Here is a 23,866-nt window from a genome sequence, read left to right as displayed (position 1 = left end):
ACTTTCAAGTATTGTGGTGGCAGCATCATGTTATTGGTATACTTGTAATCTGCAGGGACTGGGGAGTTTGTCAGGATCAAAATAAATATGAAAGGAGCAAAGCCCATGTAAAAGGTTTGAGGAAAACCGGCCTCACTCTTCTGAAAACCCTGGCATACTCCGAGTCAATATTCGCGTAATAATATGAAATTCCCCTCGATCACGCCCACGAATTGGGGAAAAACAGCATTCTTTCCTATTGACACCCATTGTAAAAGAGCCAACTTTGTCGTAGATTTTTTTATATAAATAAATAACAAAACATGGCGAAAAGCTGCTGTGTTGTTCAATTTACATGTAACCAGGTCAAAAGTCCTGACCTACGGTTCGCAATGCTCCTACGAAGGGAAATAGAGCCTGCAAGAAGAGCCCTGTGGCTTCAGGCTTTTCAGCACGGGTGGGAGAGTGGGAAATGTGGGGACTGGTGTCCAAGTAGGCTACACGTAGCTATGTGTGTGGAAAACATTTCATAAAACGTAAGACAATTAACTTGTTTAGTATAGTCTGTTTAGTATTACGTTTTGCTTGGGAGCAGGCAATGTTGAAAAATAATCTTTAGACATGTTGTGCTTTTCTTAAATGTAGTTTTGTAATTGACTTAAACAAGAAAATAGCATTTGAAAAAGTTGAAGTATTTGCTGTGAGACAATGGGCTAACCTAGGTAACCACAGGTTTTTTTCCTCACAGGCTATTGAGCCCCACAGTGGACACGTCATAATACCCATAAAACCTAAAAGTCAAACACGGAAATGGTTCCAATCGTTTTTTCACCATTCATTTAATCTATCGTGGATTTTAGAAATACTTCAAATAAGGGCTGTGTTCTGTGTAAGCTTACCCTGCCGTGACGTTTTGATAACAGTGTAAATCTCTCTCGGACAAGGTGACTTTTATCAATATATTCGGCTCTCAATATAATCTCTCAGATTCGAAAATGCTAATTAGCATCAAAATAGATATAATGCAAGACTACAAATCCCTGCAAGCTCCTGCACGTCATCTCTAGCTGAAACATTTGCTGTCAGCTAGCTAAGAAAGATATATTTTAATTTACTGTTCCATATTTTATTTAACTGTAATTCCTTTACTCTTCTCCTTCAGCCGGTGGACTTCTTTATTTAATCCCTTATAATTTCTGCCAACTACAGTGCCTTGCAAAAGTATTCATCCCCCTTGGCGTTTTTCCTATTTTGTTGCATTACAACCTGTAAATTCTAAATAATTTACAACGGAATAGTGGTGCGTGCATATGTATTCACCCCCTTTGCTATGAAGCCCCTAAATAAGATCTGGTGCAACCAATTACCTTCAGAAGTCACATAATCAGTTAAATAAAGTCCACCTGTGTGCACTCTAAGTGTCACATGATCTGTCACATGATCTCAGTATATATACACCTGTTCTGAAAGGCCCTAGAGTCTGCAACACCACTAAGCAAGGGGCACCACCAAGCAAGCGGCACCATGAAGACCAAGGAGCTCTCCAAACAGGTTAGGGACAAAGTTGTGGAGAAGTACAGATCAGGGTTGGGTTATACAAAAATATCAGAAACTTTGAATATCCCACGGAGCACCATTAAATCCATTATTAAAAAATGGAAAGAATATGGCACCACAACAAACCTGCCAAGAGAGGGCCGCCCACCAAAACACACGGACCAGGCAAAGAGGGCATTAATCCGAGAGGCAACAAAGAGACCAAAGATAACCCTGAAGGAGCTGCAAAGCTCGACAGTGGAGATTGGAGTATCTGTCCATAGGACCACTTTAAGCCGTACACTCCACAGAGCTGGGCTTTACGGAAGATTGGCCAGAAAAAAGCCATTGCTTAAATAAAAAAAGAAGCAAACACGTTTGGTGTTCGCCAAAAGCCATGTGGGAGACTCCCCAAACATATGGAAGAAGGTACTCTGTTCAGATGAGACTAAAATTTTTGGCCATCAAGGAAAACGCTATGTCTGGCGCAAACCCAACACCTCTCATCACCCAGAGAACACCATCCCCACAGTGAAGCATGGTGGTGGCAGCATCATGCTGTGGGGATGTTTTTCATCGGCCTGAGAAACTAGTCAGAAGGAATTATGGATGGCGCTAAATACAGGGAAATTCTTGAGGGAAACCTTCCAGCAGGACAATGACCCTAAGCATACTGCTAAAGCAACACTCAAGTGGTTTAAGTGGAATGGCCTAGTCAAAGCCCAGACCTCAATCCAATTGAGAATCTGTGGTATGACTTAAAGATTGCTGTACACCAGCAGAACCCATCCAACTTGGAGGAGCTGGTGCAGTTTTGCCTTGAAGAATGGGCAAAAATCCCAGTGGCTAGATGTGCCAAGCTTATAGAGACATACCCCAAGAGACTTACAGCTGTAATTGCTGCAAAAGGTGGCTCTACAAAGTATTGACTTTGGGGTGGTGAATAGTTATGCACGCTCAAGTTCTGTTTTTTTGTCTTATTTCTTGTTTGTTTCACAATAAAAAATATTTGGCATCTTCAAAGTGGTAGGCATGTTGTGTAAATCAAATGATACAAACCCCCAAAAAAACAATTTTAATTCCAGGTTGTAAGGCAACAAAATAGGGAAAATGCCAAGGGGGGAGAATACTTTCGCAAGCCACTGTATATGAACAAGGTGAAATCTATTTCAGTTCATGGTGTCAGACTGCATTGCTGTATTAAAGCAATTCAGAACTAAATTGATGACATGTTCTGTTGCAGATTCAAATCCAAATTAACTCATTGCAGAATTATGAATGAATAAGCATATTTATTTGACAAGAATACACCTAGTCTCCCATCAATCATGTCAAACACCTGAACTCCAACAAGTACAATGTTTTAATTAAATCAAAATACTAAACAATGCATACTGTACGTATGCCTTTTATAAAAAACATAACATATAAACATCTGAATTTAAGTAAACATTAAATTATTTATTAATCAATGCCACAAACCTGGGACATCGAAGAGCACCATAATAACTATTATTATTATTTGAGAGTGCACAGATTCTTCTCCTTTTCCATTGTAGGAATTAGACCAGCACAAATAACATTAAATGTAAATAACAGCATATTATGATTTTGGTGGGTGAGTTACAAATGGAAAAACTGGATGCGCAGGGTAGGTTTTATATAAAATACTAGGTCAACTCCAGCAGAATGAGAAACACACTTAACAGACTCAAAACAAGGAAGCCATGCCTAAATGCAGCTATATCAAGACCCTTATTGTCAATTTAACAGGTCGATGTTGCTGCTATCAATTGTGAGCAGAACATTTACCACTGCAGGAGGACATTACACATGAAAAAAGGTAGAAAAAACAGTACACCACAACACTTTTAAACGTGTTACTGAGTCTAGATGTTGTCAAATCAGGAGAAGAACAAGTGAAGGAAGCAGCATAGGGACAATGGGTGAAGGTAGGGTGGGTTTATAGAGATAAGAGGGAGAGTTCCAAAGTCTCTGAAGTTGAGGGACCATGGGGAATAAAAGTCATAGTGTGGAATAAGTGGTAGCTAGAGAGATGGTTGGCCATGGAATAAACATAAAATAGGGTGCTGGGCCCAGATTCACAAAACACTTGAAGATTCTTAAGAAACAAATAAGAAGTTCATAAGATAGTAAGTGCAATTTCTCAACAATTTCTTACAAATCTTCTCAAGATGTTTGTTGCTAGGCAACTGTTTTAGCTAGCTATCTAGCTGGCAAAGGCAATCAAGTTAGCATATTTCTTACTGCGATTACTGTTCTAAAACATGTTCTTGGGTTTAAAATAATGAATACTGAAACTTTCAGACTTTTTCTCTCACTGCCCTGAGTTTAAGACAAGGGCTTAGCTATCTTGGAATTAAGAACATTTCCAATAACTTTATTTTCAAGAATCAAATTTCTTCTTAACTTTTCGCTTAAGGAGAAACATAAGAAATAGCGCAATAAAATTTCCAATGACCTTTTTGAGGAATAGTAACTTTGCTTAACTTTCTTCTTAAATCTATAGTTAAGGTAAAAATGGCAGTTAAGAAGAAATGTATTCTTAAGAAGGTTTTGTGAATCTGGGCCCTGGTGTGCTTTTAGGTTGTTGTCACAAATATCCGGCCCATGTCCAGTCATACTTGCGGTCTCAGCGTGTGTCCCTCAACGTCATTCTGTCTCAGTTCCAGCATTCAAATCGTGGTCATTATTTGTCTGTGAATCACAACATTAAAGATGATGAGTGATCACAACATTTCCACAAATTGAGCATTGAGGACAGCATTTTGTTGACAACATGGTGGTTTACACTACGTCTACTGTGTTTGGAAGAATCTTGCCCCAGCTGTAGGTCCATTTGAGTGTGTGTGGTCACTTATGCCTGCACATCAACCAGTTCTGGGACCATTGGAGACTTGGGATGCTTGCTCTCAAAATGCTGCTTGAGTGTCTTCGGGTCTGTATCTATAAAGGTCAAGTACAAAATCGAGGAAGTTAACAATCTCTGGCTTAGAATGAATTAAAAGTTGACACAAATGATAAACTAAGCAATATGATGCAACAAACTACTACACATATGAAAGACCGCACCACACAGGCCAGTACAATAGCTTACACATGGAGAGAAGCCTAAAGGCACATACAGTACCAACCAATACAACTCACCTGACAGACAGGGCAGGTGTGGACCAGTGCTGCCTTGGCTGCAGTCTTCTAGTTCGCAGCTGCTCACTTCTTAGCAGCCGCCGCCGCCATGGCATCAGTCAACAAGTCCAACTTGAGAGTGGAGCATGCATTATATATCAATACCACCAAAGAAGGTTACATTAACTTGCCTACTACTAATGATCTGCTGTCCAGAGGGTAACAGCAAACATACTGTATCAATGTTTTCCCACAGTAAAGTAAGCACACTGTTGACTCAAGAGAGGATGCTAATCAGTCCATCTCTGAAACCTCTCAAAAAGCCAGACTAAAATAATACAGCTAGCTAGGGTAGCTACAAGCCAAGTAGTACTTGAAGTAGACTACCCAACCCTCACCCACAGACACAAACAAACATTATCAAGAACGCCTAACCCTAGCTTCACCATCTAAGTTAGCTAGCCAGTTAACTAGCAAGCTACACTGTTGGTTTATAAAAGTCAAAAAAGCTAAACTCGTTTTTATGAATTTCTCATGCATTTAAATGGCTAGACAAATAGACGGCTAATGTAGCCATCTAGCCACACTAATGTTGCAAACTACCTAACCATGAGCTAGCTACCTAGCTAGATAACATGCATTTGCTTTTTGAAACTTGTCCAAGACAGTTCACTGAATTGTAAATGTAAACAACTTTAGCCAATTTATTAATTACTAAATGTAGCTAACATTAGATAGTTAATCCAGAGATTCTTACCTTTGCCTCAATTCGGCAGTCTCGTTGAGATCATCATGGCCCTGGTGAGGGACGTGAATCTTGAGACAGGCATTTGTAGTTCTGTATGATAGCCACATTAGCAGTGGTCAACTGCAAAACATACAAAATGCTGCAGCACGGGTACTGACCAAGACCAGACAGAGAGCACACATTACACCGGTTTTAAGGTCTTTGCACAGGCTGCCTGTGAGTTTTAGAATTAATTTTAAGATACTTCTATTGGTTTTTAAATCAATCCACGATTGTGCACCCCAATATATGTCAGACATGCTTTTAAGTTATGTACCCAGTAGGTCCCTCAGGTCCTGTGGCACTGGCCTTTTAACTATCCCAAAGCCTATGACCAAGAGGCATGGAGAGGCAGCCTTTAGTTACTATGCCCCCAGCCTCTGGAATAGCCTGCCAGAGAACCTGAGGGGGGCCGAAACTGTGGACATTTTTAAAAGAGATCTTAAAACACACCTTTTTAGCCTTGCTTTTCCTTAGGGTGCTTTTTAGTCGTTTAGTTTTTATTGTTATTCTTTTGTTTTTTATCCCCTTATGTTTGTTGTGTAGTAAATAATAACGTTTTTATTTTCATTGTTTTTATTAGTTTTTTTTTCCTGTGAAGCACATTGTGTTGCATTCCATGTCTGAAATGTGCTTTATAAATAAAGCTAGATTTGATTCGATCATTAGTATTTCATTTTGGGGGGGGATACAGGTGAATAGGTTGATAAGTCACCTTGTCCGAGAGAGGTTTACACGGTTATCAAAAACGCCATGCCAGGGTAAGCCTACACGAAACCCTTATTTGAAGTGTTTCGAAAATGCAATCATCATGCATCTGACCATTCAATAAACACACTGTTGTATCTGGAAGTGGCTGTAATGACAACATAGTGCAGATATCTGCTTAATTTAATTAGGAGATTCCCCTGTCCTTGTAAAGTACCGCTGTGTCTCTGTTAACCTGCTGGCCACTGTGCACAGAGGGCCCGGGTCAAAAGTAGTGCACTATAAAGCGAATAGGGTGCTGTTTGGGATGCAACACATATCAGTTTTAGCATTTTAAGAGACAGGCCCATCTTTGCCTGAAGAATAAAGATATGTGGATGATTTATCACATGGTGCTACACAAGGTTAATAAGGAAGAATCAATGCACCATACAGTTGTTCAGTATATGGTTCAAAAACGATTAACAAACTGTCAAATTGAGTCTTGAATAGCTGGAATTCTGGATACTGACATATTTTGGAAACATCTGACCAGAAATAGGACTTAGATCTGATGACCCATCCATTGAGATATTTTGTCTGTCTGTATTCTTGTGTTCCAGTCGAGGATGCTGAGTATATGATCATGAGCTGTCCATCAGGGTCCCCAAGCAACGATCTCAGGGAAACCCAGCTGTCAGGCACAGGTACATAAATTCATTTCTCTCGTCAGTATGTGCATTTGATTTTGTCACTAGTTTATTGAGGTGGAGGTGATACAGGTGTAATTTCCTGTGACATCTGACATTTAACCTGTGACGTGGCTGTGACCTTTACCCCCAGATGCTCTTTTCCAGTCTGGACCAGACCCGGAGTCAGCCGAGGAGACCTTGTCCTCTGCCTCTACCAAATTGCTACGGAAAGGGGTAAGTGCTTATCATAACACCTGCCATGGCTGTTGCTAGCTCTGATCCAGGGCGTTAGTGCGCATTCCTCAACTAACGCCCTGTATTGAACAATGTTAAACTCCATAGACAAAATGATTCACCAATTTGTTTAGTGACTGGATTCAATACAAAAACGCGCACTAATGAGCTTGGCCAGCGCTACGCTGTTGCCAGGATAATTTGAGTATATGTGATTCATTATAGTTGATGATATGTATCTTTGGTTTCGTGATATTTTTTTCCAGTGCATTTGAAATGAATTGGACGTTTGGGCATTTAAGATAGGGCTGCTCAACTGTGGTGGGACAGATATGTGAAAATGGGTGTCTTGTTATTGGAGTCCTGAAATGTTGTAATTAGCTGCCTCAGGTACAATTTATTGTGCTTTTATCACACAAGAATGTGTGACGAACATTCATAGGACTCATTTGGCCTACTTCATAAAATGTTTCAACTAAAAGGGAAACACATGCCTGAGCTACGTTGTAAGAATAGGTTTGCTTTCTAAATTCAGAGAAGACGTTTTGATTATGTGACGCGGAAGACATTTTTGAATGTTGGGAGTAAATTCAGGTGGGATGCAGAGACTCTGTAAGGGTCCTGTGCTCCTCTCCAGATTACTGGGAGAGAAAGTTGCAGCAGGGAGGTGAAGATCCAGTGACAGCATTTCTTTGCAGGGCCTTTGCTAGAGCCTGTGAACATAATGACAAGGGAAAGTGCTAGGCCATGCAGCACTAGTAGCTGAGGGGCACGAGGGGGAGGAAGGGGGTGGCAGTTTGTGATGTGGGCAGCTAATGAGAGAGTCCCTGGCCCTGCTGAGGTTTGGTGAGGTCCAGCCATGTCTCGTCGAGGGTTGAGTAGTACAAAAGGTCAGAGGGCACGCTCCTGCCTCGAACGGGGGCTTTTTCAAGTTGACAGGGGGAGCAACCCAAATTAGACAACAAAAATGGTGTAGCCTACTCCCCTACACCAGAGATAATCAGCTCAGCCCCTGTAAACTGAGCCTCCCTTCTCCTCTGCTGTATGGAACTCTGTTCCTCCGACCTTTTGACAGGGTCACAGAGAATTTCAGCATGGGGATTCATAATCAGGGTTTATGCTGAGGATCAAAGTGGGAATGAACGGTTGAGGGAACGAGGGGTAGTATCAGCGAAAGAGGAAATGCTCTGTTTATGCGAGAGGCCATCTCCTCTTCATCAATGATGCCATTGGTGGAGATGGAGCCAGAGTAGAGGAAGTGGATGTTCATGCCACAATTACATTTGTCTACGTGATGGAGTGATAGAATACCCACACAGAGGAGGAGAGGAGGAAGTCCGACGGCCCAAGTCAGAACCCCCAGGAGACCATGAGCTCAGCGGTAGCCTTCCGTTCTGTGGACACACACACACATGCACACACACGCATGCACACACACACTAAAATGACCAGGCTACATTAACAATCAAACACATACACTAATGCACGCCCACACACAAACAGGAAGTAGGCCCAGAACCCCAAGAGAAGGAGCACTTTTGAAGAACCCATAGGAGGCTGCTGTGTTTACCATCAAACTCTGCCCATAATTCTCTCGCAAATCCACTTAAGACTCTCTTCCACTTCCGTAGTAGTACTACGAAGCAACAACATGCTGTAACAACGAAAGGCAGTATCTAGACTTCACAGTTAATGCAGTTTTTGCATTCTGATCATGGAGTTCTGATTATGGAATTCCGTACTAATAATGAGTCTACACATACATTTAAATGTGTCCACAATGTCCACAGTGTCCGGATTCCCTTTTCCCGCGCTATATTCAAATGCCAGTATGCATTCTGTGAACGGTGGAATAGACAAAATATGATAACACAACAATAACTTGATGGCAGTAGCTAACTACTGTAGCTAACTAGCCAGCTAACCTCTGTAGCTTGCCAGCAAGCTAGCAAGCAAAGCTAAAGGGATTGCTAACGGGTTAGCGTAACTCTAGCCAAACAATAACTTATTTTTAAAAGAAACTATTAGCTAGCTGGCATTTATGAGGCCAGCAAACACGTTCCTCAAACACTATAGGAACGTATTTCCTCCAACGTTATAATGAAAAGGTGCCTCTTGCTCCCAAAACAGAAGTTTTCTGGAGACTTGTGGGCGGAGTGCTGATGATGTCACCCACTGTATGCGTTGTCGGTAGCCTGATTGTGTCCAGACTGAGAAGAAATCTGCAGACAATGTGTCCCTGACCACCTCAGCCAGATCTGAACACTCAACTCCCTGATAAAGACCCTTCTCCCCCGATTGCTCAGTTTAGCCGGGCGGCCAGCTCGAGGAAGAGTCTTGGTGGTTCCAAACTTCTTCCATTTAAGAATGATGGAGGCCACTGTGTTCTTGGGGACCTTTAATGCTGCAGACATTTTTTGGTACCCTTCCCCAGATCTGTGCCTCGACACAATCCTGTCTCGGAGCTCTACGGACAATTCCTTCGACCTCATGGCTTGATTTTTGCTCTGACATGCACTGTCAACTGTGGGACCTTATATAGACAGTTGTGTGCCTTTCCAAATCATGTCCAATCAAGTGAATTTACCACAGGTGGAGTCCAATCAAGTTGTAGAAACATCTCAAGGATGATCAATGGAAACAGGATGCACCTGAGCTCAATTTTGAGTCTCATAGCAAAGGGTCTGAATACTTATATAAATAAGGTTTTTCTGTATTTTATTTGTAATAAATTAGCAAACATTTCTAAAAACCTGTTTTCGCTTTGTCATTATGGGGTATTGTGTGTAGATTGTGAAGGATTCATTTTTTATTTAATCCATTTTAGAATAAGGCTGTAACATAACAAAATGTGGAAAAGGTCAAGGTGTCTGAATACTTTCCGAATGCACTGTATATATAGGGAATAGGGTGCCATTTCAGATGCAGCCATGGTGAGAGAGAGTAAAGGCTGAGTTTGTTGGTTGAATACAGGCACAGTACGGCAGACTGACAGAGCTACAGTGGACATGGAGGAGCAGACATCTTTATGTCCCTGATGTGCTAATTGTCAGTGGCTGTGTGGACTGGACACTCACACAGCTGCAATCACTCTCCACTTCATCACTGTTTGTGCAAAACTATGGCCGCGTTCCTCTGCACAGGCGTTGCTGACGCCTGTCAGATCTTACAACGCCTGGATAGGTATTTTACGTATCAGCTAACCACATCATATTGTAATGACCTGGCTAGGTCATAAATGAACAATTGTCCAGACAGAGGTTTGAGTTTACTAATTCCCGGTTAATTAACCCAACTCAACACAGGCTACTGTTTGGCCGTAGCCCACGCCAAATAAATCAAGGATACCCGTATAAAACAACCGTGACCATCGCTTGTAAAGACCAGATGTAAGAGAGAGAACAATGGCTAAGCATGGTCTTAAACTTGCGGTGCTCCCACCCCCCTGCCGCTCCACCAACCACCAGGATGCCCGGCACCAGAACATTCCAGGCATTCCCGTGGTTGGCAGATAGCAAGTTGACTGGCAAGTTGGACCCCGCGAACACTGGGTACTGGTAAGTACAACACAACAAACGAACAGCATAACACATAACACACAGCTGTCTGTGCGGGTCGCTACACAGCCCCCCCCACCACAAAGTACCTAATCCCCGAGGGAACAAACAAAGTCTCTGAATCGACCCGGAGGTCTCTTTTGCCTGCGTGACCGTGATGGTTGCGGAGTGTCCAGATGTGGAACAGGGGGCTCAGTCCGTGGTAGGGGGCTGCCCCTCTGGGGCCCAGAGGATGAAGGCAGGGACATGGTGGACAAGGATGATTGAACAGGGAATAGAGTCCGTGGCTCCGGGGAATCACGCGGTGACAGAGGGAGGGAGACTGGGTGAGTGGGCTGTCTGGAGCCTTGTCTGCTGCGCCTAGGGGTGGGTGCTTGGGGAATGTCATTGCCAGATAGGGGAATTGTGGGGGTCCCTGGGGTTTGGGGAGAAGAGGGCCCTCTGTATGGGGCTAACCTGTCCCGGTGCAGTGCCACCTTTCTCCCACTGGGAGAAAGCTGCACCCGGTACACAACCTCCCCTACCCTCTCCAGGACGCTGCAGGGCCCCACCCAGTGGCTGTCCAAATTGGGGCATCTGCCTTTCTTTCTTAGGGGGCTGTAGACCCAGACCAGCTCCCCAGCCATAAAGTGCCTTCCCCTGGTGTGCATGTCATAGTTCCTCTTCTGCCTAACACCTGCATTCACCAGCTGCTCTCTGGCGAAGTTGTGGGCTGTCTCCAGGCGGTCCTGGAGTCTCTGGGCATACTCCGGCCCTGGGGGAACAGGAGGGCTATCCAGGGGCCGACCAAACGCCATCTTTGCAGGGTTGGGGATCTCTCTCCCCAGCATGAGGAGGGCAGGCGTGCAAGAGGTGGAGTCTTGGACAGCGGAGCGGCATGCCATGAGGACCATGGGCAGGTGCTTGTCCCAGTCACGCTGGTGTTTGGCAGAGACGATGGCCAGCTGCTGTCCAAGCGTTTTGTTGTAGCGCTCCACAAGGCCATCACTTTGAGGATGGAGAGGAGTAGTGCGGGTCTCGTGCATACCCAGTCGAACACACAGGACTCAAAGTTTCTGCCTTGGTCGCTGTGGATGGACTCCGCAGCTCCAAACCTGCTGAACATCCCCACTGTCAGGGCGTCGACGATGGTCTCTGCCTCCTGGTCAGGCAGAGCATAGGCCTCGGGACATTTTGTGAAATAGTCCATGGCCGTGAGCACCCAGCGGTTTCCACTGTCTGTGGTGGGGAACGGCCCAACTACATCCACTCCCACCCTCTCCACGGGAGCCCCAACTGGGAGCTGTTGGAGCTGAGCATGAGAACGGCCTGGAGGGCCCTTTTTCGCTGTGCAGTTGTCACAGCGGCGGCAAAAGTCCTCCACATCCCTCTTGTGCTGCCCCCAGTAAAAGCCCTGATGGAGGCGGTGGAGGGTTTTTGTGACCCCAAAGTGTCCAGTCCCCACCCCCCCATGAGTGCTCTGGAGCACAGCCTCCCGCAGTGCTTTTGGGACCACCACCTGCCACCTCTCCTCTCCCGTAGCTGGCTCCATCCATGCCTGCTGTAGCACGCCATCAGCCAGCCGCAGTCTCTCAAACTTTGACCACAACCCTTTGGTCGCGAGTGAGAGTCTGTGAGTCTGTGTCCCGTCCCTGCTGCTGCCCCCATTCAGCCACGTCGACAGTCTGCAGCTCACAGAAAACAGGCCCGCCCGCCCGACACACTGTGGCACAGACCCCCTCCTCCGCACACAGCTCTCTCTCATGGCCCTCTCTCCGCTCACAGTGGCGGCACCGATCTGCAGTACAGGGCCGACGGGACATGGCGTCGACGTTGGAGTGGTGTGCCCCAGCCCTGTGCACCACTGTGAAGTCGAACGGCTGAAACTCTACCAACCAGCGTGCAACCTGCCCCTCTGGCTCTTTGAAAGACATGAGCCACTGGAGAGCAAAGTGGGTCAGTCCTTACAGTAAAGGGCAGGCCACCCAGGTAGTACTTGAAGTGTTTGATGGAAGCCACAACAGCGAGGAGCTCCCGCCGGGTGACACAGTAGCGGTGCTCATGTTTGTTGAATGTTTTGCTGAAGTACGCCACCACTCTCTCCCCCTCTGGCCCCACCTGGGCCAGCACCCCACCCATGCCGACATTGCTCACGTCTGTATCCAGGATAAAGGGCAAGGTGAGGTCAGGGGGGGCGAGCACGGGGGCCTCCGTGCACATTTGAGGGTGTTGAAGGCCTCCTCGCACTCCACTGTCCAAGTGAAGTCCTTCGGCAGCAGGCGGTACAAACCTCCTGTAGTATGAGGCCAGGCCCAGGAAGCTATTCAGCTGTTGCTGGTCGGTGGGGGTGGGCCAGTTTCGAACAGCCCCCACTTTGTCCTCCATGGTGCTGATACCCTCCTCCCGCACTTGGTGGCCCAAGAAGGACACCTCTCTTCTCATGAAGTGGCACTTCTCAGGGTGGAGCTTCAGGCCTGCGGCAGCCACCCTCTCCAGCACACGCCGTATCGCCCCCAGGGCTGACTGGAAGGAGCTGCCATGGGCCAGGATGTCGTCGAGGTATACCAGACACTCCTGTCGGGGGATGCCATCCAGCACCCTGTCCATCAAATGCTCAAAAGTAGCTGGAGCGTTGCACAGGCCGAAGCACAGGACCTTGAACTGCCAATGTCCTCTGTTAGTGGAGACCGCAGTTTTGGCTCTGGCCTCTGGGGAGAGCGGCACCTGCCAGTAGCCACTACGGAGGTCTAGTGAGGAGAACCACTAACCAGGTCCAGCGACTCATCGATGTGTGGTATGGGGTATGAGTCCTTCCTGGTTACCTCATTCAGCCGCCTGTAGTCCGCACAGAACCTCAGCTTGCCCCTCTTCTTAGGAACCATGCCGACTGGTGCCGCCCAGGGGCTGTCTGAGGGCTCGATGAAGTCTGCCCGCTGCATCTCCAACACAGCCCTGTCTGCCGCCTCCTGGCATGCCAGTGGGATACGGCGGGGACACATCTAGATGGGCCGAACATCACCTGTGTCGATCTCATGTTGCACCAGATGAGTCTGACCCACCTCTTCCTCACTCAGCGCAAAGCTGTCTCTGAATTCAAACAGCAACTGCCACAACCGTTCCTGCTGCTCGGGGTCAAGACCAACACAGTTCCTCCCCCATATCTCCCTCACTGCAGACAGTGTCCTCTCCTCTCCCATCTGGGGTAGCTTTGCTGGGGGGGAGTGGCCCATGCTCACGGAGGGATGTGTCGTGGAGGTAGCTGGGGGAATGTAACACACAGCCATAGGTGACAGAGGGGCTGGGGAAAAGTCACACACAGATGTGGGGCAGCCATAAGTCTCTGCTGCTTTAACTGTTGGAGTAAGGTTTTTTTTGGGTTGTGCGAATGTGACATTAGGGGGGGCCATGGTGACTCCCAGCCCTCCCTGGAAGCTCAGTGTGTCCCCATTTAGGTCTAACTGGCAGCCTGTGCTCCTAAAAAAGTCCAACCCCAGGATACAAGGGTCCTGCACAGCCGCCACCCACACAGGATGACGCACAGTCCTGCCCCCTACTGTCAGAGTCATTATTCCCTTCTCTTTCATGGGTGCCAGCTGACCTGTGACTGTGCGGAGCTGCACAGTTGTGGGCTCAAACTGAGTTACTGTGGACCCAATGTCCACCAGGGCAGAGCAGGGCACCCCCTCCACAGTGACAGGGACATGACAAAAGTCCCCAACACAGGTCCGACCCACCACAACAACAGGCTCCATCAGCTTGCACTCATCTGCTTCTGGGGGGCGTGGAGCCTTGCTCCACTGTCTGTGCCGGTGGGCTCCTCCTGGCGATGGTGGTGGTTGGGAAAGAGAGCCAGGGGTCCGCACTGCCCCGTCTATGCGGACCCCGAGCAGTTTCACTGAGCTCTGAGGGACATGAGGCAATCCTGGCGCAGATGGCTTGGCTGGCCACATCCCTAGCAGACCATGGGACCAGGGCGTGTGTTGCGTACCACCTGTAGTGACACAGCACGAATGAGTTCAGTCATTTCAGCCACCCATGCAGGCTTTTCCGGCTCTGGGCTGCTCTGCACCACAGCCCGCACAGTGTGTGTGTCTCCATGCACCCCCACCAAAGCCCCAGCTGAAGCCCCAGCCCACACAAGCTCCCTCTCCAAAGCCATCTCCAAGGCTTTCTGCAATGACTCAGGATGAGCCAGCTGGGTCTGTATGCGCAGCTCCGTAGGAGAGAGCGCCTGTATGAACTGGTCCCGTGCTAGCTCGCTCTGCATGGAGGGGGGCATGTGAGCATATGCCCGCCGAGAGAGGCTCTCAATGTCATTAGCTAGCACCCGTATTAGCTCTCCAGGCTGCATATGTCTATTACTCAGTTTGGAGCGCAGCAGCCCGAGCTGTACACACTGTCCAAAGCGCCTCCTCAGTGCTCCAACGAAAGCCCCATAATCGCGTCTGTCCTCAAGGCTAATCAATATCAACAGGACAGAGCATCATCCGTGAGGCACAAAGCCAGCTGCAGTGCCCTATCTTCATTCGACCACCCCCCAAAATGAGCTTAACAGTTCAAACTGAGCATGAAAAGCTTCCCAATCCGCCTTACCGGAGTACTTCGGGGTCTTAACAGATGCGGACGCAATCGGGGACTGGGCGCCGCCATGTTTGTTTACATCCTGAACCCCAGCCTGCTCATCACACAGCGTCGACGTCACCCCTTCGGTGCGCCCCCCAGAATCCGTGCAAAGCACAGTTAATGAAGCACTCATGCCCGCTTCAGCCGCCATCATTCTAGCGGTCTCCCTCAAGCGGCCTCTGTGCTCCAATGCCCTGGCGATCTCCTCGGCCAGATCCTCTGACGTCCATGCACACGCACCTCCCTGGCCATAATCGTCCCCTACCTCCACCTTCACTTTCGGATTCCCTCGAAGCATTTTCAACCCCCGCTAACTTCTATCCATGTTTTTACTTCTGACACCAATGTAATGACCTGGCTAGATCAAAAATGAACAATTGTCCAGACAGAGGTTTGAGTTTACGAATTCCCGGTTTATTAACCAAACACAGGCTACTGTTTGGCCGTATCCCACGCAAAATAAATCAACGATACCCATATAAAACAACCGTGACCACCTCTTGTAAAGACCAGATGTAAGAGAGAGAACAATGGCTAAGCATGATCTTAAACTTGCCACGCTCCACTTGCCCTCTTTGTCATGTGCGGATAAAAGGCAAGTTAGTGAAGACCAACAAAATATCTGATCCAATAAAGGCAGCAAATGAAAGATTTTTAAGAACAACGTATAGAATTAGGGTTAGCTAACATTGCCTCAAGTGCCTTCGCTTGGTTGGTAGAGTAGAAGAGGATTTTGACATTTTTAAAAGATGTCAAGAAGCAGAGAAGAACACAAGTCCCAAAGTCGAAGCAACAACTTCAACAGCTGACAAACGGGACCGGGAGCCGACACCTTCAAAGGCTCCAAGGGCTCTAAAAAGTTGTGTCCCAATCTCCAAAACCCCAGGTCAGATCAAGTTGTCAAGGACATCTACTGAGATGCCCACAAGGCGTAGTGTGACGGAGGTAAGTTGCATGCTGTTGTGAAACAGAACAGAACACACTGCACATTTCATCTGCTCAATGCGGGACTATTCCTGGTATTCAACAGTCATTTAAAAATATTATAGCTAGAATCTACACAATGACTCTAGAACAGGGATGGTCAACTGGCGGCCCAGGCCCGTGGATCAATGTCAAAAGACAAATATATACATATATACAGGGGAGAAAGTAAGGCGGTATGGTCCAGTACAGCGTCCCGGCAAAATAAATAGTGTGGATACGCAGTAACGGTAAAACATGAGCCTATCACAATAATGAAAACTAAATATCAAGAAAACCGTAGGCTAATACAGCATTATTTATCACTACGGTATGTCAGAGGCATGAACAATTAGCGAATTGACCTGAAAATGGGTGGTATAGCCTACACTCCAAAAATACGATGTGGTCGGAGAACACTGACATTTTGCCAAGGCAGAGATGAGTGGCCGACACCGAGACGCACACGGACAGCAGTGGAGGCATTAATTCTGCCCTAATGACAATCGCCAAATGTCTTTACACTTTTTGGTGTTTTGTGTAACAAATGTATCTGTTTCAATTCACCACTGTTTGGAGGCTGGAAATATGTTGCGTGTGGATGAATGTGCGCAGGTAGCAGAGTAAAGGAGCCATTTGAAATGATCGTTTGACAATCAGATGAAAACATCATGACTAGTTGTGTTTATGACACAATAAAAGGTAATACATTTTAAAAGTTAAATGACAAATCTTTATGACTAGGCCCACAGAGATGCTATTGAATTAATAGGGAGTCTATGTAATTCTATGATTAGGCCCCACGGCCGGCCCGCCCATTAAGCAGGATTAGGTAGCCGCCTAGAGCGACAGTTGGACGAGGGCGGCATTTTCCGAGCTAAACTGACCAAGACGCACCTCCAACAACACATCACATTATTCTGCACAAAAACAAAGATAACTTTTCTCACCCAGTGGCATGAGGGCTATTTATGTGAGCGCTGATGCCGCCCCATGATAAGCAGTGCCCACTTTGCCAAAGGCAGGGGCACAAAATATTTAGCTTGTCCATGCCCAGCCTGCCTCTCCAGGGTGCTGTTGGAGAGACCCAGCGCTCCACCAACACTCTATCAAATTAATTGAACATACATTATGTAGCCTATGGTATAAAGAGTAGTAGCATATGTGTTTTTTCTGTAGCCCATAGACTGGAGACCAAATGTATTGCAAAGTCATCAGACAGACACTTTTTAAATCATTAATTTATTAATGAGGAGAGTGCAGGAGAAAGTCAACTAAAAAGGCAAGCGGGCAGACTTCAGCTTTGGAGCGCCTGCGGCATAATCAGAGGTTGACAGCAAATGGAGCTGAAAGTAATTCATTTCAACAATTGTCTTCATTTTTTATCCAGTCAGATAAACACTCCAAACAGTCTACCCGACTGCTCGGAGGCGTCCGCATGGTCTTGCCTTGTTTTGTATCACATTCCAATGATAAAATTGGGGGTAACCAAAATGCAATTTCAGAATGTGGAGGGGACATGTCGTCTCCCCCCCCCCCCCCCCCGCCGTCTCCAGTGAAAGTTGTGCCCCTGGCTAGAAAAAGCTTTAAAATACCCACAAAATGCTTGACTCTGATGCATATGGGGATATATTGATTAGTCTCTATGACATTGTGAAGCTGAGCTGCGGCCTTCAATATTCCAGGAGACAAAATTCACTTTGCTATTCTGTCCCTATTAATTGTGCTTTTCACTTTCTGAAAAGAGAATATGTTTAAACCAAGGCAGCTTTTAGGGAAGCTTTTCTGTTGTTGGGTTAAGCAACGGATGAGTAGCCAGCAGTTGAAGCTTACATTTTTAGATCTCTTATATACTGCTTACACAGACAAGTTACATACAGTGGGGAAAAAAAGTATTTAGTCAGCCACCAATTGTGCAAGTTCTCCCACTTAAAAAGATGAGAGAGGCCTGTAATTTTCATCATAGGTACACGTCAACTATGACAGATAAAATGAGGAAAAAAAATCCAGAAAATCACATTGTAGGATTTTTTATGAATTTATATGCAAATTATGGTGGAAAATAAGTATTTGATCAATAACAAAAGTTTCTCAATACTTTGTTATATACCCTTTGTTGGCAATGACACAGGTCAAACGTTTTCTGTAAGTCTTCACAAGGTTTTCACACACTGTTGCTGGTATTTTGGCCCATTCCTCCATGCAGATCTCCTCTAGAGCAGTGATGTTTTGGGGCTGTCGCTGGGCAACACAGACTTTCAACTCCCTCCAAAGATTTTCTATGGGGTTGAGATCTGGAGACTGGCTAGGCCACTCCAGGACCTTGAAATGCTTCTTACGAAGCCACTCCTTCGTTGCCCGGGCGGTGTGTTTGGGATCATTGTCATGCTGAAAGACCCAGCCACGTTTCATCTTCAATGCCCTTGCTGATGGAAGGAGGTTTTCACTCAAAATCTCACGATACATGGCCCCATTCATTCTTTCCTTTACACGGATCAGTCGTCCTGGTCCCTTTGCAGAAAAACAGCCCCAAAGCATGATGTTTCCACCCCCATGCTTCACAGTAGGTATGGTGTTCTTTGGATGCAACTCAGCATTCTTTGTCCTCCAAACACGACGAGTTGAGTTTTTACCAAAAAGTTATATTTTGGTTTCATCTGACCATATGACATTCTCCCAATCCTCTTCTGGATCATCCAAATACACTCTAGCAAACTTCATACGGGCCTAGACATGTACTGGCTTAAGCAGGGGGACACGTCTGGCACTGCAGGATTTGAGTCCCTGGCGGCGGTTACTGATGGTAGGCTTTGTTACTTTGGTCCCAGCTCTCTGCAGGTCATTCACTAGGTCCCCCCGTGTGGTTCTGGGATTTTTGCTCACCGTTCTTGTGATCATTTTGATCCCACGGGGTGAGATCTTGCGTGGAGCCCCAGATCGAGGGAGATAATCAGTGGTCTTGTATGTCTTCCATTTCCTAATCATTGCTCCCACAGTTGATTTCTTCAAACCAAGCTGCTTACCTATTGCAGATTCAGTCTTCCCAGCCTGGTGCAGGTCTACAATTTTGTTTCTGGTGTCCTTTGACAGCTCTTTGGTCTTGGCCATAGTGGAGTTTGGAGTGTGACTGTTTGAGGTTGTGGACAGGTGTCTTTTATACTGATAACAAGTTCAAACAGGTGCCATTAATACAGGTAACGAGTGGAGGACAGAGGAGCCTCTTAAAGAAGAAGTTACAGGTCTGTGAGAGCCAGAAATCTTGCTTGTTTGTAGGTGACCAAATACTTATTTTCCACCATAATTTGCAAATAAATTCATAAAAAATCCTACAATGTGATTTTCTGGAAAAAAAATCTCAATTTGTCTGTCATAGTTGACGTGTACCTATGATGAAAATTACAGGCCTCTCTCATCTTTTTAAGTGGGAGAACTTGCACAATTGGTGGCTGACTAAATACTTTTTTTCCCCACTGTAAGCATGGTTCATAGGGTTGGTTCCTGCATGTGTCTGGCACTGTCTCCTATCTTAACTTATAGAATATATTCTTGGCGTTCTGCCAGATGGTCCTAAGGAGGGGGTCATGTCGCCCCCCCCCCCTCATATTTTTACCAAGCACAAGATGAACATTTGAGGCTGTCTCTTCGCACAATACAATGTTCCATCACAATGTCTAATATTAAATTATTTGCAATCAGCAACCATTTCGTTGCAAACAAGACACTCTGGTTTGACATTGGAGAAATATGGTTAGTATTCAGACCTCTTCACTTTTTCCACATGTTGTTAAGTTACTCTTATTCTAAAATGGATTCAATATTTGTTTTGTCCTCATCAATTGTCACGCCCTGGCCTTGAGAGGCCGGTTGTCTTTAGTTGGTTTGGTCAGGGCGTGAGGATCTATGTTAGAATTTCTATGTTTAGGATCTAGATGTGTATTTCTAGGTTTGGCCGGGTGTGATTCCCAATCAGAGGCAGCTGTCGCTCGTTGTCTCTGATTGGGGATCATACTTAGGTAGCCTATTGCCTACTGTTTATTGTGGGATCTTGTTCCGTGTTAGGCTTGTACGTGTATAGCCTGAGGACTTCACGTTACGTTGTTTCTTGTTTTGTTTATGTTTATTGAGTTAAATAAACATGTACGCTTTTCACGCTGCACCTTGGTCTGACCTGTCTCTCAACAAACGTGACAGAAGATCCCACCACAAAAGGACCAAGCAACGTGCCCAGAAGGAGCAAACGCCCGGTACTCAACAGGAGGCTACGTTGGTAGATGTCCTCCTCGGTTGGGGGAAAATCACAGAGGAGGAGGCCGTCCGTTACGGTAAGGTAATGAAGGAGGAAGCCTGGGTAGGAGAGGATCAACGGCGACATCAACGATGCCGGCCGAAGAGGAAGCCCAACAAGCAGCCACATGAAAATGTTGAGGGGGGGCTCACGGGGTGGACGACGAGGCAGCAGGAGGCCGGGAAAGGGCTGACTAGAGAGGAGGAGGCCGCTATTTTAGAGGTCCTCCAAGACCTGCGGATCGAGAGAGAGGAGCCCCGACCACTGTACCCGGTGGGGTTCCAGTTGGAGTCCCTACGACCATGGGAACAGGAATGGGAACAGTTTTACACTGAGGAGTCGGAGGATGACGATGACGATGAGTTTCTGTTCCCTAACTTGTGGGGGCTCCCGGAGGAGTACTCACTGGAGGAGGATTGGGCACGGAGAGAGAGACTGGAACAGTCGTACATATCCAACGCCAGTTCCCAGCCCGGTATGTCCTGTGCCTGCTTCTCGCACCAAACCAGTAGTGCGTGTTCCCAGTCCGGCACGGCCCGTGCCTGCTCCTCGCACCAAGTCCGTTTCTACACCACCTCCGACCACACAACTCACCCGACATCCAGCAACGGTCCCCTGCAGGGAGCACTTTAGCGTGTCGGTGCCCAGTCTGGGGCCGGCAACCAGCCCAACTACAGGGTTGGAAACCACCTCTGCGTCGGTGCCCAGGGTGGGCACGACGTACAGCCCCGATTTGGAGCAGGAGCTCCTAAACGTGTCGGTGCCCAGTCTGGGGCCGGCAACCAGTCCTACTACAGGGCTGGAATTTTCCTCTGCGTCGGTGCCCAGGTAGGGCACGGCGTTTAGTCCTGCTACAGAAATGGGGATGGATACGGGTGCGGAAGTTTGCTCCACCGGTGCATGATCCAGCTCCGGTCAGCTGCTCCACTCCGGAGCCAGAGCAATCCGCTCCACCGGTGCCTGATCCAGCTCCGGTCAGCTGCTCCACTCCGGAGCCAGAGCAGTGCCAGAGCAGTCCAGTTCGGTACGGCCCGTACCTGCTCCCTGCACCAAACCAGTGGTGCGCGTATCCAGTCCGGTACGGCCCGTGCCAGCTCCTCGCACCAAACCAGTGGTGCCTGTAGCCAGCCCGGTACGCCCCGTACCTGCTCCCCGCACCAAACCAGTGGTGCGTGTATCCAGTCCGGTATGGCCCGTGCCAGCTCCTCGCACCAAACCAGTGGTGCCTGTCGCCAGCCCGGTACGCCCCGTACCTGCTCCCCGCACCAAACCAGTGGTGCGTGTATCCAGTCCGGTACGGCCTGTGCCAGCTCCTCGCACCAAACCAGTGGTGCGTGTATCCAGTCCAGTACGGCGCGTACCTGCTCCCCGCACCAAGCCAGTGGTGCGTGTTCCCAGTCCAGCCCGGCCCGTTCCTGCTCCGCGCACCAGACCTGTGGTGCGTGTTCCCAGTCCGGCCCGGCCCGTTCCTGCTCCGCGCACCAGACCTGTGGTGCGTGTCCCCAGTCCGGCCCAACCCGTTCCTGCTCCTCGCACCAGACCAGTGGTGCATGTTTCCAGTCCGGCCCGGCCTGTTCCACCAGTGCCTGGTCCAGCAACGGTCAGCTGCTCCACTCTGGAGCCAGAGCAGTCCGTTCCACCGGTGCCTAGTATTTTCAATACATTTGCTAAAAATTCAAAAACCTGTTTTCGCTTTGTCATTATGGGGTATTGTGTGTAAATTGATGAGGACATGTTTTGATTAAATCCATTTTAGAATAAGGATGTAACTTGATGTTGAAAAAGTCAAGGGGTCTGAATACTTTCCGAATGCACTGTAATGCCCATAAAGAATGTTTTCAATGTAGGCTATGAAACATTTTGCGCTACAATGCTATTTGTTATTGTTCTGATCTATTCATAGAGGCTATTGTCTCACTCATTATATACACTACCGTTCAAAAGTTTGGGGTCACTTAGACATTTCCTTGTTTTCGAAAGAAAAGCAATTTTTGGTCCATTAAAAGAACATCAAATTGATCCGAAATACAGTGTAGACATTGTTAATGTTGTAAATGGCTATTGTAACTGGAAACTGCTGATTTTTTATGGAATATCTGCATAGGCGTACAAAGGCCCATTATCAGCAACCATCAGTCCTGTGTGCCAATGGCACGTTGTGTTTGCTAATCCAAATGTATCATTTTGAAAGGCTAATTGATCATTAGAAAACCCTTTTGCAATTATGTTAGCACAGCTGAAAACTGTTGTGCTGATTAAAGAAGCAATAAAACTGGCCTTCTTGAGACTAGTTAGAGTATCTGGAACATCAGCAATTGTGGGTTCGATTACAGGCTCAAAATGGCCAGAAACAAAGAACTTTCCTCTGAAACTCGTCAGTCTATTCTTGTTCTGAGAAATGAAAGCTATTCCATGCGTACAATGCTGTACTACTCCCTTCACAGAACAGCGCAAACTGGCTCTAACCAGAATAGAAAGAGGAGTGGGGGACCCCAGTGCACAACTGAGCAAGAGGACAAATACACAGTGTCTAGTTTGAGAAACAGACGCCTCACAGGTCCTCAACTGGCAGCTTAATTAAATAGTAAACACCAGTCTCGACGTCAACAGTGAAGAGGCGACTCCGGGATGCTGACCTTCTAGGCAGAGTTGCAAAGAAAAAGCCATATCTCAGACTGCCCATCTTAATCTTTTATTTTGATTGGCCAGTCTGAGATATGGCTTTTTCTTTGCAACGTTGAAGTCAGCAAACCGCTCGCCCACTTGACTCTTATGGTAGAGAAATCAACATTCAATCCTCTGGCAAAAGCTCTGGTGGACATTCCTGCAGTCAACATGCCAATTGCACGGTTCTTCAAAACTTGAGAGATCTCTGGCGTTGTGTTGCGTGACAAAACTGCACATTTTAGAGTAGCCTGTCATTGTCCCCAGCACAAGGTGTACCTTTGTAATGATCATGCTCTTTAATCAGCATCTTGATATGCCACACCTGTCAGGTGGATGGATTATCTTGGCAAAGGAGAAATGCTATTTTATTTCAGGTCATGAAACATGGGACCCACACTTTACATGTTGCATTTATATTTTTGTTCAGTGTATTTACCCATTTTGATAACCATACCTTCATACAAACTTGCTATACTCAATTCTCGATGCACAACCGAACATTCTGCTATATGCTGCCAGCATCCCACAAGCGAACCACCCTGGGTGGCCGAAGCGGCACGCGGCGAGTTATCGCTGTAGAGTCTACACGGGCTGTAAGGGGTTGTGGACCTAAACCATGCCAGGAAAATGAACCTATTTCTGATTGTCTTAACTTAGCTTCTCTCAAAGTCTGTTTTTACATCAATTGAGAATGACATTAGTTCCTCAACGTAGCCTATTTGAAAAAAAA

At 46.8% G+C, this 23,866-nt stretch overlaps 1 protein-coding gene across 1 annotated transcript in view; it reads left to right on the top strand.

The window, feature by feature from the left end:
- LOC311141457 (actin filament-associated protein 1-like 2) overlaps positions 1–23,866 on the top strand; it is a 118,132-nt gene that overhangs the window by 70,974 nt on the left and 23,292 nt on the right. Inside the window, exons 3-4 of the mRNA XM_084176794.1 lie at positions 6,760–6,843; positions 6,980–7,062. Of these exons, the coding sequence (XP_084032920.1) occupies positions 6,760–6,843; positions 6,980–7,062 (167 nt within the window). The remainder of the gene's footprint in view (positions 1–6,759; positions 6,844–6,979; positions 7,063–23,866) is intronic.

Source organism: Coregonus lavaretus (genome assembly GCF_964263955.1).
Source record: "Coregonus lavaretus genome assembly, chromosome: 14".
NCBI lineage: Eukaryota > Metazoa > Chordata > Actinopteri > Salmoniformes > Salmonidae > Coregonus > Coregonus lavaretus.
Note: the sequence above shows the minus strand (reverse complement) of the source record. Positions and strands in the feature narration are given on the sequence as shown.